At 41.5% G+C, this 14,910-nt stretch overlaps 1 protein-coding gene across 1 annotated transcript in view; it reads left to right on the top strand.

Annotated features, from left to right (window-relative positions):
- Positions 1-14,910, top strand: part of LOC100520273 (poly [ADP-ribose] polymerase 15) — a gene marked incomplete at its 5' end in the record, with an annotated part of 54,211 nt that overhangs the window by 26,961 nt on the left and 12,340 nt on the right. Inside the window, 4 exon segments of the mRNA XM_021069823.1 lie at positions 782-931; positions 3,692-3,754; positions 5,815-5,982; positions 9,654-9,860. Of these exon segments, the coding sequence (XP_020925482.1) occupies positions 782-931; positions 3,692-3,754; positions 5,815-5,982; positions 9,654-9,860 (588 nt within the window).

Below are 14,910 nucleotides of genomic sequence, written 5' to 3'. Positions count from 1 at the left end.
GTTAAAGGTGATTTCCTCAAAACAGCCTTCCTATTACTACTCCGTGTTTGGAGTCAGTGAGCTGTTAACACTGGGCAAACGACCTGGTCACTCCGAGATCATTTTCCTTTTTGTGAAATGGTAATAAAAGAATATCCCAGAGGTATAAACATTCTGTTACAAGGTGATTAAGTTCTGGAGACCTAATGTATGGCATAGGGACTATAGTTAATAATAATAATATATTGTACAGCTGAAATTGACCAAGAGAGTAGATCTCACGTATTATCACCCCCCACACACACACTTAGACACATGAGCAAAGTAACTATGTGAGGTGATAGATGCATTCATTAGCTTGACTGTGGTAATCATTTCACAGCATGTATATATATATAACATCACATTGAACACTTTAAATATGTATTTTTTGGGGTCAATCGTACTTCAATAAAGCTGAAAAAGAAAAAGGAATCTCCCAGAGGTGTTTGTCAGTGTGAAATGAAAGTGTGCTTTGCACTCTTCCGTTTTTCCTCACTACTTTTCATGGCACCACAGCAGCTTTTGCAGACAAACAGATGGTCCACTTAGGTGTTTCTACCTCATTCTATTTAACTGAGAAAACGTAGATACTCCTATGGCCACAAAGCATTATTTTCTAATTTTTTTTTTTTTAACCAACAGTTTAACAGACTAGGAGATATTGTAATGTTTGGGTTTATGTAGGGGAAAGAAAGAGGACCAGGAAGAGATGTTTATTCTTCCTCCAGATGCCAGCTAATTGTTCATCTATTTTCTTCAGGTATCTTTGGGACTGTGTCGAACCCTGCGGTCTCAACGTATGAAATGAAAATTGGTGCAATTACTTTCCGGGTTGCTATTGGAGATATCACCAAAGAAAAAGTAGATGTTATCGTAAACTCAACAACAAAAACATTTAATCTGAAATTAGGTACTTTATTTAAGCAATATATTTGATCATAACTATTAACATGACTTAATGTCTGCGAGGAAAATTGTGGCCTGAGCAGACAATGCTGTAGAAAATATCTGGGCCCTGAAATCAGAAAGACCTGTGTTGGGGGTTCGCATTGTGGGTTAAGAACCCAACTAGTATCTGTGAGGATGTGAGTTTGATCCCTGGCCTCTCTCAGTGGGTTAAGGATCTGGCATTGCCATGAGCTGTGGTGTAAGCTAGTTGCAAATGTGGCTCAGATCTGGATTTGCTGTGGCTGTGGTGCAGGTCAGCAGCTATAGCTCCAGTTCGACCCCTGACCTGGGAACTTCCATATGCCATGGGTGCAGCCTTAAAAGAAAGACCTGTGTTCAATCCCAGCTATGCTACTTACCATTGTGTGGCCTTGGACAAATCACTTAATCTCTGTGAGCCTCGATTTCTCTGCCTGTGAAATGCCCACTTCCCAGAAGAGGATTAGAGAGTTGTAACTGATGTAAATGTGGGGTGTCATTAATGCCTTGTCTTTAGTCAGCGTCAGCTTTCATCCCCTTTGTAGCTCTCAACTATCAAAATTGCATCCTTATGATTTAATAGGATTTAAGTTCCTCTATTTTCATTTCCTTTTTATGAAACTCAGTCAGTACTCACATCTCACCTCCTGTAACTCTTCCCTTCTCCATATGTACTGACTTGAAACAAAATTCAATCCCCTTTTTCATGATTCTCCCTAAAATGTTTGACTACCTCCACTGATATGACGCTTTTGAACATGCCTTCCACTCATATGTCTATTCATTTGTAACCTATGTACACATATTTTAATACTAATACATTTTGTATATTATAAGGCATCACTTTTGAATTAAAAAGGTAAGATAAAACAGAAATAAAAATAGTTTAAACATTTTCTAAATTGGAAAATGTTATATAACTGACTATGCAGAATTGAATCTGTAGAATATCCATTCAATTTATCATTCAAAATGGAGATGAAAAGAACAGGAAACATAAATTATGCATTTATCTCCGCCCCCTATTGAGACATCATTAAAGCTATAACAGTAAAGCAATTTAAAGGATAAAAACCCACAAGGAAAAAGAGAATTGGAGGGAAAACAACAATGAACAAGAGATAGTAACATATTTTTAGGAGATGGGAAGCAGCTAGCCAGCTGAGGTAACTGCCGTGGAGTGGAGAAAACTCGGTACCTGCAGGAGAGAACGGCGACCCCTAGAGACACAGGAATTAGAGGCAGCAGGAATCTGGGAAAGCAGAGGACAAGTCAAGAGATGAAAATAGAATTGGATTACATTTTGTATCGGTATCCCTTAGACTCTATCCTCTATGCTATGTGCTGGTGACTTCCCTAGCTCTTCCTTGGCCAGACATGGGACGTTTATTCTCTAGAGAAGCCAAACCAGAGAGATTCTGGACTTTTAGTTCACCAAGCACAGGCAAGATGAGGGCAGGGAGCCAGACTGTTTCAGTCTGAGTCACAGTGTTTCAGTGAGAGTCTCTGTGCTGAACAGTGAGTGTTGTGCACCTGTCCATGTGGCGTCCCAGAGTCACAGATGGACCTATACACATAAGATTGGAGGATCCTTCTGGGGAGAAACCAACTGCCTTACTATCTAGTATTTACTGCTTGCTCACATTATGCGGAAGCCTATGGGGTCAGCAAAGCTTCCCGCACCTGGAGCTTTCAAATTTACTATTAAATATGAATGAACTAGGGAAGATACTTGAGGAAATCCTCCATCATCGCAAAGTCAGAGACCAAAGCAAATGAAGTGAAAAAAGGAATTTTTCAAAAAATATAATTTTTAAAAAATATAATAGACACGTGTATAATAGAGGAGACATAGGTAGATAGATAATAAAATAACCTATTTATTCAAAACTTTCTGCTTGCCAGACTCTATGTTAAGTATTTTTCATCCATTATCTCTTTCAATGTTTGAATAAGCCCGTGAAGGAAGTACAATGCTAGCTAGCTTCTCTATAACAGATGAGGAACTGATTAGTCACATATTAGCTGGTAAGTGGTGGAGTCAACTCCAGCCCAGTCTATTAAAATCCAGAATCCATGTGTTTCCAACCATTCAACCCAACTGTCATTTGATGTGTCCAAAGCAGGGAGCTACTGCCTTGAGTGGAAGAATCACTGGTCTGAAGGCCAGCCAACTAGCTGTTTATTTTTGAAAACAAAACAAAATCAAAAAAACTTATGTAAAATGCTCAACTTTGTTCCGGTTTTGAGATCCATGCTTCTCAAAGTCTCAGAACTTTTATTTTGTTTATTTTAATTAATTAATTTTAACCACGCCCATGGCATTCCCAGGTCAGGGATTGAATTCATAGCAGTAACTTGAGCCACAGCAGTGACAATACCAGATCCTTTAACTGCTAGGCCATCAGGGAACTCTTCAGAACTTTTGTTTTTATATTTTTAATTCAATTTTATAATATCATGAGGGTAGAATGCAAACAATTTCAAATAACTGTAAAAATATCCCTGTTCAAATAGATTTCATAAAACTTCAGACACTAGAGACTTCCCATTATTGTGCAGCGCCATTGTGCTTGGATCAGATTGTCTATTCATCAGCCACTGAATGAAGGTTCTACAGAAAAATGGTTTTCACCCAAGTTGAGGATGGCTGTGAATTATGCACAAAAGTCTAATGTGAAAAGCTGAAAACACTTACTGAATTTTAACTAATTTTTTTTTCCCATTAACATGTCTTATTTAGGGGTGTCAAAAGCAATTTTAGAAGGTGCTGGACCAGCTGTGGAAAATGAATGTGCTTGGCTAGGTATGGTCACATGCTACTTTTGGCTACAACCTATTGGCAATTAGAGGGCTGAAAATACTGTGAGGGGACCTATGGGTTCATTGGGAGAGCAGGTATAGGTGGTGTGACTTTGTGGCTATGGGAGAGAGGTCCTTTATCCCTCCATCCCATCTGTCTCCTTCCTCATGAGTATCAAGGGGAACACAGGCTTGGGTCCTAATAATCTGGGCTCCACCATTTACTGAGGGATTGTGGGCATATCATCTAATCTTCTCTCATCCTTAAAGTGGTTCCACTAACATATGGTAGTGGCTGTCCCAGAGGGTGTTGTGACCTCAGAAGGACCATGATTGTGAAAAGCTTTGTAAAGTATAAAATGCTGTATCACTTATCTTTCTCTTTCCTCAATCTTGTTCTACATCCTACAGTTGACTTCTAATCCTTTTATGAATGAATGGATGGGTCTACCAACCAATTTTCTAGTTCTGACACTATGTACCTGGAGGTAGCATCAGGTCCTGCAAGTTAAAGGATTCAGTCCCACAAGCCTGCCCCCACTTCAAGTCCCAGGGGCCTCCTACATATCTGGCCAACTTAGTGGTTCCCACACCCCCTTCTCAAGTTCAGCAATTCAGCGTAATAACTCACAGAACTCAGAAAAATGCTTTACTTACATTTACCAGTTTGTTATAAAGGATGCAACTCAAGAACAGCCAAATGGAAGAGATGCATAGGGCAAGATGTGAGGGAAGGGATGTGGAGCTTCCATGCCCTCTCCAGGTACACCACCCCCAGTACCTGGATTTGTTTACCAACCTGAATAGTCTCAAACCCCCTTATTTAGGGTTTGTTTGTTTGTTTCAGTGGACATTTAGTTGTGTAAGCATGATTTTTTTTTTTTTTTGTCTTTTTATCTTTTAGGGCTATACCCGTGGCATATGGAGGTTCCCAGGCTAGGGGTCGAATCAGAGCTATAGCTGCTGGCCTATGCCACAGCCATAGCCACAGCCACTCGGGATCTGAGCTGCATCTGCGACCTACACCACAGCTCATGGCAGTGCCAGATTCTTCACCCACTGAGCAAGGCCAGGGATCGATCCTGCAACCTCATGGTTCCTAGTCGGATTCATTTCCGCTGCACCACCAAGGGAACTCCTGAAACTCTCACCTTAATAGCTTGCCTCTGATTAGGACATTTTCTCTGGGGTGAATAAATCCCTGGAGAGGGATCATAGGCAGGTGACATTGATCACCAATACGAGGAGGCTAACAGGGATTTGTGGGCTGGAAGAGCTCTCTGTACCTTGGAAGCAGAAGCATAAAATGAAGCTGGGTTGGAGAAGCTAGAAAAGCCTGGGAGGGGAGAGTAGGTGGGACACCCCAGAATAATGAAGAGTCCCCCAGGTGATAGGGCTCAGGGCTGGCCAGGAGCAGGTGGGGTGGGCAGGGACCCACTCTCCACTCTTTTTGCTGGAGCCCGGCTTAGTGGTTCGAAAGGGCAGTGCCTTAAAGCCAGCCCTGTAGTTTCCAAGTGCTCAAGAGGTCTCAGGTCCCCAGGGTGGGAGAAGTTTTCATCTGTTCACACCTCTACATCACAGAATACATCGTTTTTCCCTCCTTGAAAAATTTATCTTGCTGAATGAGCATATATGTAAATTGTGCATCTGGAGACCAGAGTGGGGGTTAAGAGCCCTGGACACTGACTGCTTGGGCTACCAATCTAACTTCTCTGTGCCTCTGTTTAATCTGTGAAGTGGGGAAGCCAGTGCCTACCTCATAGGCTTGTTTGGAGAACTGAGTAGATTAACCCAGCAGCATGCTTTTGAACAGCACCCAAAACATTCAACAATGTAGTTGTTGAATAAAGGAGTCCTGATTGTAAAGAAAAATGAGCCTCTCACAGTCCTGGGGAGTGATAGATTGAGGGAGGCTGGATTTGATCAGGAATCTTCATGGCTTTTTCGAATGTTAGCTCTTTTTGTTTCTCAATAATCAGATTGGTGCTTCCTGTAAATAATGTGCTTCCTGTAAATAATGTGCTCTGTGTTTCTTTTTCTTCCTTTTTTTTTTTTTTTTTTTAGCTGCACGGCCTCATAGAGACTTTATAATTACACAAGGTGGATACTTAAAGTGCAAGATAATAATGCATGTTCTTGGAGAAAATAATGTCAGAGATACAACTTCCACTATCCTAGAAGAGTGTGAACGGAGGAAGCACAGCTCCGTTTGCCTTCCAGCTATCGGAACAGGTTTGCAGGCGCTCATCACTCAGAGATTCCGAATAATCCAGATTTCTTTAGGCTTAGTCTCACTGCAAAGGAACTCAACGCTGAGTCTAGGCAGTGAAAGTGATATCAAGCAGAGGATAGACAGCCTTTCTGACCCTGAGGGCCATCTGTGGGACCAAGCCTCTTTTATCCACCTTTCCTCTTTATGTTCCAGTAACTTTCTATACTTGGCTCCTTGACATCATGGTTTTCTCACTCTTCATTTTTTTTTTTTTTTTTTTCCCTTTGAGGGAAGCATTTGCTTTTATCATGTCAGTTACCATTTCTGCTTTGGCTCCCAAATCAGTGTTGCTAGCCATCTCCACGGTCTCCTCTGCAAGATTTCTCTGTTACTGGAAACAATTATAGTAGGAGCCACACTCATCATCATCGTCTCTTGCAACTAGCTGTTCTTTTTGAGTTGTCTGATTTTCTAGTTTCGTCTTCCTGTGGTGCCATGGTGCGTCCAGCTGTCTTGCTACCTTTGCTTCTTTGTGTCCCCAGATCCCCCCCTCCCTTACTAAATCTTATTCCAGGGTATTGTTCAGCTCAGGCCTTCCTTTGGGGTTCCAAACCCTTAGTCCCTCCCCCACCTGATTTACTGCAGTGTCTCCCCCTGGCTCCTCATTTATGCATTCATGAAACTGAAATGCTATTACTCAGGCCCTGTGCACGCTCTGGGGATTAGATAGTGGGATAAGATCACGAGTAGGAGGCAGTCACTGTCCTAAAGCAACGAGCTCAGGTTCATCCTGCTCGCAGTTTCTAGGAACACCGTCCTTATCGCCTCTGTCCTATTGTGTAATAATTTGCTCTTTGTTGAAGATGCTGCTCCTGACCCATTCATTCACATCCAATTGCATGTTTTGTTTTGTTTTCTTTTCTTTCCTGGCTGTGCCCCAGGCATGCAGAAGTTCCTTCCCAGGCTAGGGATCAACTCCTTGCCACAGCAATGACCTCAGCCACAGCAGTGACAACATTGGGTCCTTAACCCACTGAGCCACAAGGGAACTCCTGCATAAGCTTTTTTAAAAAACCCTAGAGGAACTCCAGTGCTTCACCTGGTTATTTGACTTAGTAAAACTTCAAAAGCACCTTGGGTTAAGACCACTGTTTCTTCCCATTTTGACTTCTCAGACTTCTTAGGCTTTCCCTGCACTGGATGTTGGAGTGGCTGCAAGCATTTTGGGAATACAGTTGAGAAGTGTGACTTGGGAATGATTTTCACATTTTAAAACTTATATTTTGTTGTCATTTCTTTTCTGATTCTGATAGTTACTTTTATATATATTTTACATTTGTAATTTTGTATTTTATTTTTTTAATGGCTGCACCCATGGCATATGGAAGTTCCCAGGCTAGGGGTTGAATCGGAGCCACAGTTGCCAGCCTACATCACAGCCACAGCAACGCCACATCTATGACACCACAGCTTGCAGCAACACTGGATCCTTAATCCACTGAGAGAGGCCAGGGATCAGACCCCCATCCTCAGAGACACTATGTCAGGGTTCTTAACCCTCTGAGCTGCAATGGGAACTCCCAATTTTGTATTCTTCTTCTGAGGTGTATAAATTTCAAAACCTACAAAACCTGGACTCATCTCTGACTCTTAGTTTCCCCATTTTGCAGATAAGAACTTGAAACATTAGAGCACAAGGCCACACAGCAGTAAGCAACATATCTAGGTTTAAACCCGAGCAGCCAGGCCTGTATATTTCAACCATTATAATTTGTTTCACACTATGTAGGTTTTTTAAATTATAATTATGCCCTTAACTACTGTATTTTTAGTCACCATATTCTTATCTCTATTATCTGTTACCTACTATTACCATCCCAATTTGATAGCTGAGTAAACTAACGTTTAGAGGTATTATGGCCTGAGTTGTCTGCCCCTCAAAATTCATATACTGAAGTCCTAAACCCCAGTGCCTCAGACTGTCACTGTGTTGGAGATCGGGTCTTCAAAGCAGTAATTAAGTTAAAATGTGTTATTAGGTGGGCCCTAATCCAGTAAGACTGGTGTCCCTGATAGAAGAGGAGATTAGAACCCCAGCAGGTACCAAGGGACGATCGTGTGAAGACGGAAGGTGAAGATGATAATCTAGGAGCTTAGGAGAGAGGCCTCTGAAGAAACCGTCTTTCCAATATCTGGCTCTCAGATTTCTAGCCCCCAAAATTGTGAGAAAATGAATTTTTGTTGCTTAATCGACCAGTCCATGGCACTTTGTTAGGGCAGCCCTAACAAAGTAATATAAGAAGGATCAAATGACTTTTACCCAGGATCACACGGTAACCCATGGAGAGCCAGGACATAAGCCTAGATCTTCTGCATCCACATCACATGTTCCTTTCTCTGGAATATCAATGCCTTTCAGCTAAAGACCACCAGGAAAACACAGGGAACTACACAGCATCTCAGCAAGAGGTTGTTAAGGCCTTATTGGAGTTCCCAGTGTGGTTCAGTGGGTTAAGAACCCGACTAGTATTCATGAGGATGTGGGTTTGATCCCTGGCTTCGCTCAGTGGGTTAAGGATCCAGCATTGTCAGTGCACTGTGGTGTAGGCCGTCAGCTGCATCTCCACTTTGACCCGTAGTCTGGGAACTTCCATATGGCACAAGTGTGCCTTTAAAAAGAAAAAAATAAAAAGGCCTTTTTGATGAATTCGAGCTTGTATTAGGTGATTTTGTGGCAGTCTTAAGTAAGTGGGTTTTGCCCTGAATTGGATACTTCTAGGAAGCAGACACAATTCTATGCTTGGGTCTCTTACCTAGAAGGAGAAGAGTATGGCTAAAGCTGTGATTGTTAATGAAGCAGCAGTCACTCATATTAATCAAGACAGGGAGTGTTTGGCCATTTTGAAGGTTGGATAGTGTTCGTGTTTTTGTCTGTGGTTGGACGTGATTGTGCCCTGGTCTTGGCTTAATTTATCACTGTCATAGAATGGTTTGCATTTGATGATGTTTATGAAATTTTTTTCAACCATAGAATACCATGACCCAGCTGCGAAGGCCAGGGCGGTTCCCAGCTGTCAACAGCTGCGTTCTTTCTCAGCACCAAGAACTGCATTTTCCAAGTCTCTTTACATGACCAACACCAGCTTAAACTTATTTAAAAATAATAATAATACTTGGTTTTATTTTTTAATTTTTTAATTTTTATTTATTTATTTATTTTTTTGGTCTTTTTGTCTTTTCTAGGGCCGCTCCCATGGCATATGGAGGTTTCCAGGCTAGGGGTCTCACCTACGCCAGAGCCACAGCAACACGGGATCCAAGCTGGTCTGTGACCTACACCACAGGTCACAGCAATGCTGGATCATTAACCCACTGAGCAAGGGCGGGGATTGAACCCGAAACCGCATGGTTCCAGTTGGATTCGTTAACCACTGCACCACGACGGGAACTCCATAATTGGTTTTATTTTATTTTTAACAGCTATACGTGTGGCATATGGAGGTTCCCAGGCCAGGGATCAGATCCAAGCCAGAGCTGTGGCAACAATGGTTCCTTTCACCCACTGCTCTGGACTGGGGATTGAACTAGCACCTCCATAGCAACCCAAGCCACTGTAGTCAGAGTCTTAAACCACTGCGCCACAGCAGCAACTCCTAAACGTCTTTTTTGTGACTTAAAAATCTTTTTTCAGGAAATGCTGGACAGCAACCCATCCAAGTTGCGGATGGTATAATCAGTGCTACTGAAGACTTTGCAAAGAAACATTCTACTCCATCATTAAAAAGTGTTAAAGTTGTCATCTTTCTACCTAAGCTGCTAGATGTATTTTATGAAAACATGAAAAAAAGAGAACCCTCCATGCCACATATCGTTCAGCCCACATTCTCCAATACTGAATGTAAGATGTTTTTTTCTTTTAAAAATCACATGCTTATCTCTGATATCACTTTGAAAATGTTTGTATGTGAATGCTTGCTGTTTCTGTCAGTTTCAGGACATTACAGACAAACTTGTATAAAGAAAAGTTCAAGATCTGTAGAATACAACCTCCTGTCAACTGATTTTCCGTTGGAAGAAGAAAATGAGATCTGGGGAAAAATAACAACAATCGAACTGGAAGAGAATGGAAGTGAGATCGCAGGAAGAGGTGAATAGGCTTTGAAAATCCTAGCCAGTAGTCTCATTATTTATTGACTGGTTGGTAGTGACCCTTTGTGCCCCTTGTAGCTATGAACGAGCTGATAAAACTGGTTTATTGAGCATCTACCTGTAGACAAGTTAGCCTGGGAATAAAAGCAGATGCAGGAAGGAACTGGCCAGGTGCATTATACTGCATTGTGAGCTTCAGATTCCTGGTTTTTTCTCTATAAGCTGTGTGTTTGTGCATGATGTTTAAGTATCTGTTTTAACCTGCTTCTCTGGTCTAGCTTTCCCCCATTTTGTGGCTTGTGTATTACTGTTAAAATAGCTAGAAATGCAGCCTACTCCTGCAGTTACTGTTTTTTCGTCCATTTTAAACACATATTCAGAAAGAACTGTGAGTTTTATTAGCAACAAGGCATACCTGTCGTCAGTACCCTTCCTAAACAGGAAATTGTTGTCCGCCCCTGTCAGTAGGAATTTCAGTTCTCTCTACACTTATTTTTGACAACTATTCTTCTCGATGTGCTACAACCCACACTACATGTAAGAACCACACACACACACGCACACACACACTCACCCACACAAAGATGAAAATAATAGTTGAATCTGTTAAGATGATCACACTAGAAAGTAACAGTAAATCCAGTTTAACTGGCTAAAGCAAAAAATGGAATTCATTGCCTCACACGACTATGAATTCCAGGAATAACTAGCTTCAGGTCCAGTTTGATCCAGGCGCTTACATGTTATCATCTAGACCCTGACATTCTTCATCTCTCACTCTCTTCTCAACTGTATTGTCTTTATCCTCAGGCTTCACATGGCAAAAAAACAGCAGCTAGCAGCTTCAGGCCCATATCTTTGTATGGTAAGGTCCAATAGGAAAGAGAGAATCCAGTGGTAATATATACTTATTCTCAAGAGCACGATGCCTGGGAACAGACGCACTCACATTAAGCCTGAGATTCCTTCTGATTGAACCAGCTCAGGTCATCACTGTAGCCAGGGAAGTAGAATTCCGCTCATTGACCAGTTCAGAGTCACATGCTCTTTGCTTACACTAAAGGAGCCTAAGGCAGGTGTACAAGGTGTACAATATCTGAAACACTGGGGAAGATGTTATTCACCAAATGAAATTCAGGATTTTTTTACCAGAAGAAGGGGAAAAGGTGGTTAAAAATAATACATACCTATTGTAGGGTCTAGGGATATGTAAATGAACATTTTTCCTACTTTGGTCTTTGCAGAGGAAAAATTTTATTTGAATATAATTGCAGTAAAAGTCATGATTAGTAAAGTAAAAAATAAAGTTAAACTGGTTCCTCCGTTCCCCACTTTCATCAAAAATTTGAATTAACTGGGAGTTCCTGTCGTGGCACAATGGTTAACGAATCTGACTAGGAACCATGAGGTTGCGGGTTCGGTCCCTGCCCTTGCTCAGTGGGTTAAGGATCCGCTTTGCCGTGAGCTGTGCTGTAGGTTGCAGACGCGGCTCGGATCCCGAGTTGCTGTGGCTCTGGCGCAGGCCGGCGGCTACAGCTCCGATTCGACCCCTAGCCTGGGAACCACCATATGCCACAAGAGTGGCCCAAGAAATACCAAAAAAAAAAAAAAAAAAAAATTAAATTAACTTATGCAATTTAAAAAATAAAACAGGAAAGTTAGAGAGGCAAATAAAAACTAAAATGAGCAGACAATTGACCATGTGGCACTTGAGGCAAAACAATTAACAGCAAAAAACTGCCTTGTAAGGAATAACACAGGTAAAATGTCAGATGAAAGAAGTTTGTTGGCAGAGATTAACTTGAATTTTGGTAAGAATTTATCATGTGAACTTCCTTAAAAGAACCTAAAGAGGATAGTTTCATTTGAGCAGCTGATACACAATTGCCTTTTCCCATGTATGTTAAATCTGTTCATTGAATCAAAGAGCATTTACTAAGAACTGACTGTATATCAGATGCTAGAGTTAGAGATTTGGGAGTCAGGTATATAGCTGAGCTGAAGCTGTTGGGTGTGGTTTGGATTATCCATGGAGAGTAGAAAGGGTGAAGAGAGTGAAGACTGAAGGCAGAGATGGTATTCTTGGTGTCTAATCCCACTTCCACATGTGGAGAGGAGCCTAAGGCAGGTGTATAAGGAGAGGTGCTGGTGGGGGGGGGGTGTGTCTCTCCTGAACACCAGAAATAGGAAAGGAATGTGACACTTATTTATTTTTAAAAGACATTTATAGGAAGAGAGCTTAGAAAAATGTCTGGCACATGGTAAGCATTTAAAGAAAGGTAGCCGGGGAGTTCCCTGGTGGCTCAGGGGGTTAAGGACCTAGCATTGTCACTGCTGTGATATGGGTTCAATCCCCAGCCTGAGATCTTCCACACATGGGTGTGGCCAAAAAATTTAAAAATAAAAAAAAGGTAGCCATCATGTTATTTTCCATGAAGCACTGGGCTGCAGGTCAATAGAACTCAATTCTGTTCCTTCTTTGGGAGGTGACTTTCCATGGATCATTGGATGCCCAAGTACTCAGTTTTCCTGGTACTTGGTTTTCTCATCTCTAAATTGGCTAGCCAGGGTCATCTTTTGTCTACAGGCTGAGTAGGTCATGCATTTTGGTGTGGCTTAAGGGCAGGATTTAAAAGTTTCCTTTCAAGAAAATACTCTTGGCTTTATACAGATCTTCTTCGGCTGATAATGGGGTTACCTCCTGAAAAACTCATCCTGAGTTGAAACTATACAATGAATACACCTAACCTACTAAGCATCTTAGCCTGGCCTATCTTAATATCCTCAGAACACTTGCATTAGTCTACAGTTAGGGAAAAATCATCTAACACCAAATTTATTTTATAATAAAGTGTTGACCATCTCATGTAATTTACTGAATACTGTGCTGAAAGTGAAAAACAGTGGCTCTCTGGGCACAGAATGCTTGTAAGTGAATTAGCTGTCTCTCCTCTGGATCCTGTGGCTGACTGGGAGCCGGGCTGCCTCTGTCCAGAATCATGAGAGACTATGTACAGCTTATTGTGAGCCTGAGAAAATATAGAGTTCAAAATTCTAAGTATAGTTTCTACTGAATGCTCTGTACTTTCCCACCATTGTAAAGCTGAAAAATCTTAAATCAAACCAACATAAGTTGGGGACCACCTGTACTTTATTCCTCTTTTAAATACACATACCTCTGGGATGTAGAAAAGATCAAGTTTAATGGTTTATGAAGAATAATAACCATATGCGTGCAGGCTTCAAATGTGGTCCTCTGTCTGTTGCATCAGAACCCATGAGTTAACCCAATTTAGACAACCTCCATTTAATTCCATATGGCATTACATGTGATCTATTTTTAATTTAACTTAATATTGGAGGATAGTTGATGTACAGCATTGTGTTTCAGGTTTACAGCGAAGTGATATATTGTATATACATATCCATTCACATGTGATCTATTTTTTTTTTTTCTTTTTAGGGCCATACCTGAGGCATATGGAAGTTCCCGTGCTAGGGGTCGAGTTAGAGCTACAGGCCTACACCACAAATCAGAGCTGCATCTGCAACCTACACTGAATCTCATAGCAATGCCTTAACCCAGTGAGTGAGGCCAGGCATCTAACCAGTTGGGTTCTTAACCTGCTGAGCCACAACAGGAACTCCATGATCTATTTTTAAAATGGGTTATTGTCCAACAAAAATGCTTATCCTGAATAAAATGCCTTACAAACTAAAAAAAAAAAAAAAAAAAAAAAAGAAGAAGAAGAATAACCATATGTTTAGGGAGTTCCCTGGTGGCTCAGGGGGTTAAGGATCTGGCATTGTCACTGCTGTGGCTCTGGTTATAGCTGTGGTGGGGATTTGATCCCTGGCCCAAACTTCCACATGACATGGATATGGTCACAAAAAAAAAAAAAAAAAAGAAGAACCTAATTTCTAATTTCTAAAGAACCTGGCATCCCCTAAAATACTTTCACACCCCTTGTTATATTTTAAACTTGTAACGACCCCAGGAGGTGATGAATGGAGCCGATCTTATCATTTTCATGTTATAGATGAGAAAATGAAGGCTCACCTAGAAGTGGTATTACTTGTTCAGTGTCATGTGGCTGGACACAGGTGGAGACGGATGCTGAGCAGGTCTTCTGATTCTGAGTGCTGGTATTTTCTGCTCTGCAGCCTCATGACATGAAGGAAAAGGGAGCCTGAAGGAAAGGTTCACTTACTTCCTTGTCTTGCCTGGAGCATTCAGAGAAAAGAAGGTAGCATGTCCAAGAGGGCTCTAGGGCCTTGGACTCGAAGTGATGAGGCCAAAAGATGTTCATCTAGGCAGGGGTGGAAAGTGGGAGAAAGGAAAGGACTTAATTTGCAGAAACTACACACTCTGTTGATGGAAAATCTCTCCAGAAAAACTCCTGTAAAGTGGAAATTGAGGCATTCCCTTGTGGTGCAGTGGGTTAAAGATCTGGCCTTGTTGCTGCAGCAGCACAGGTCACTTCTACGGTGTGGGTTCAGTCTCTGGTCTGGGAACTTCCCCTTGTCTCAGGTGTGGCCAAATAAAATAAATGAAATAAAATGGAATTTGAAAGAGCTTCCAGATTAGAGTTAGATGCTTCCCTTTGTCACCAGAACTTCATTTCCCGATGGCCCTGCTAAACAGGAAGGGAATGCTCTTAATCCCTCTCCCAGGCCTGGTATACTTTTCACTAAAGGCAAGTAAATTGTGGCTTTGCTTTAAGGATATATGTTTTGGCTTTGATCTTTGGTGGTGTGGCATTTTCCTTTCTCAGAGAACCTGGCCATATTTCTACTAG

The sequence above is a fragment of the Sus scrofa genome, chromosome 13 (assembly GCF_000003025.6).
Source record: "Sus scrofa isolate TJ Tabasco breed Duroc chromosome 13, Sscrofa11.1, whole genome shotgun sequence".
Taxonomy (NCBI): domain Eukaryota; kingdom Metazoa; phylum Chordata; class Mammalia; order Artiodactyla; family Suidae; genus Sus; species Sus scrofa.
This window is presented reverse-complemented; position numbering and strand designations above follow the sequence as displayed.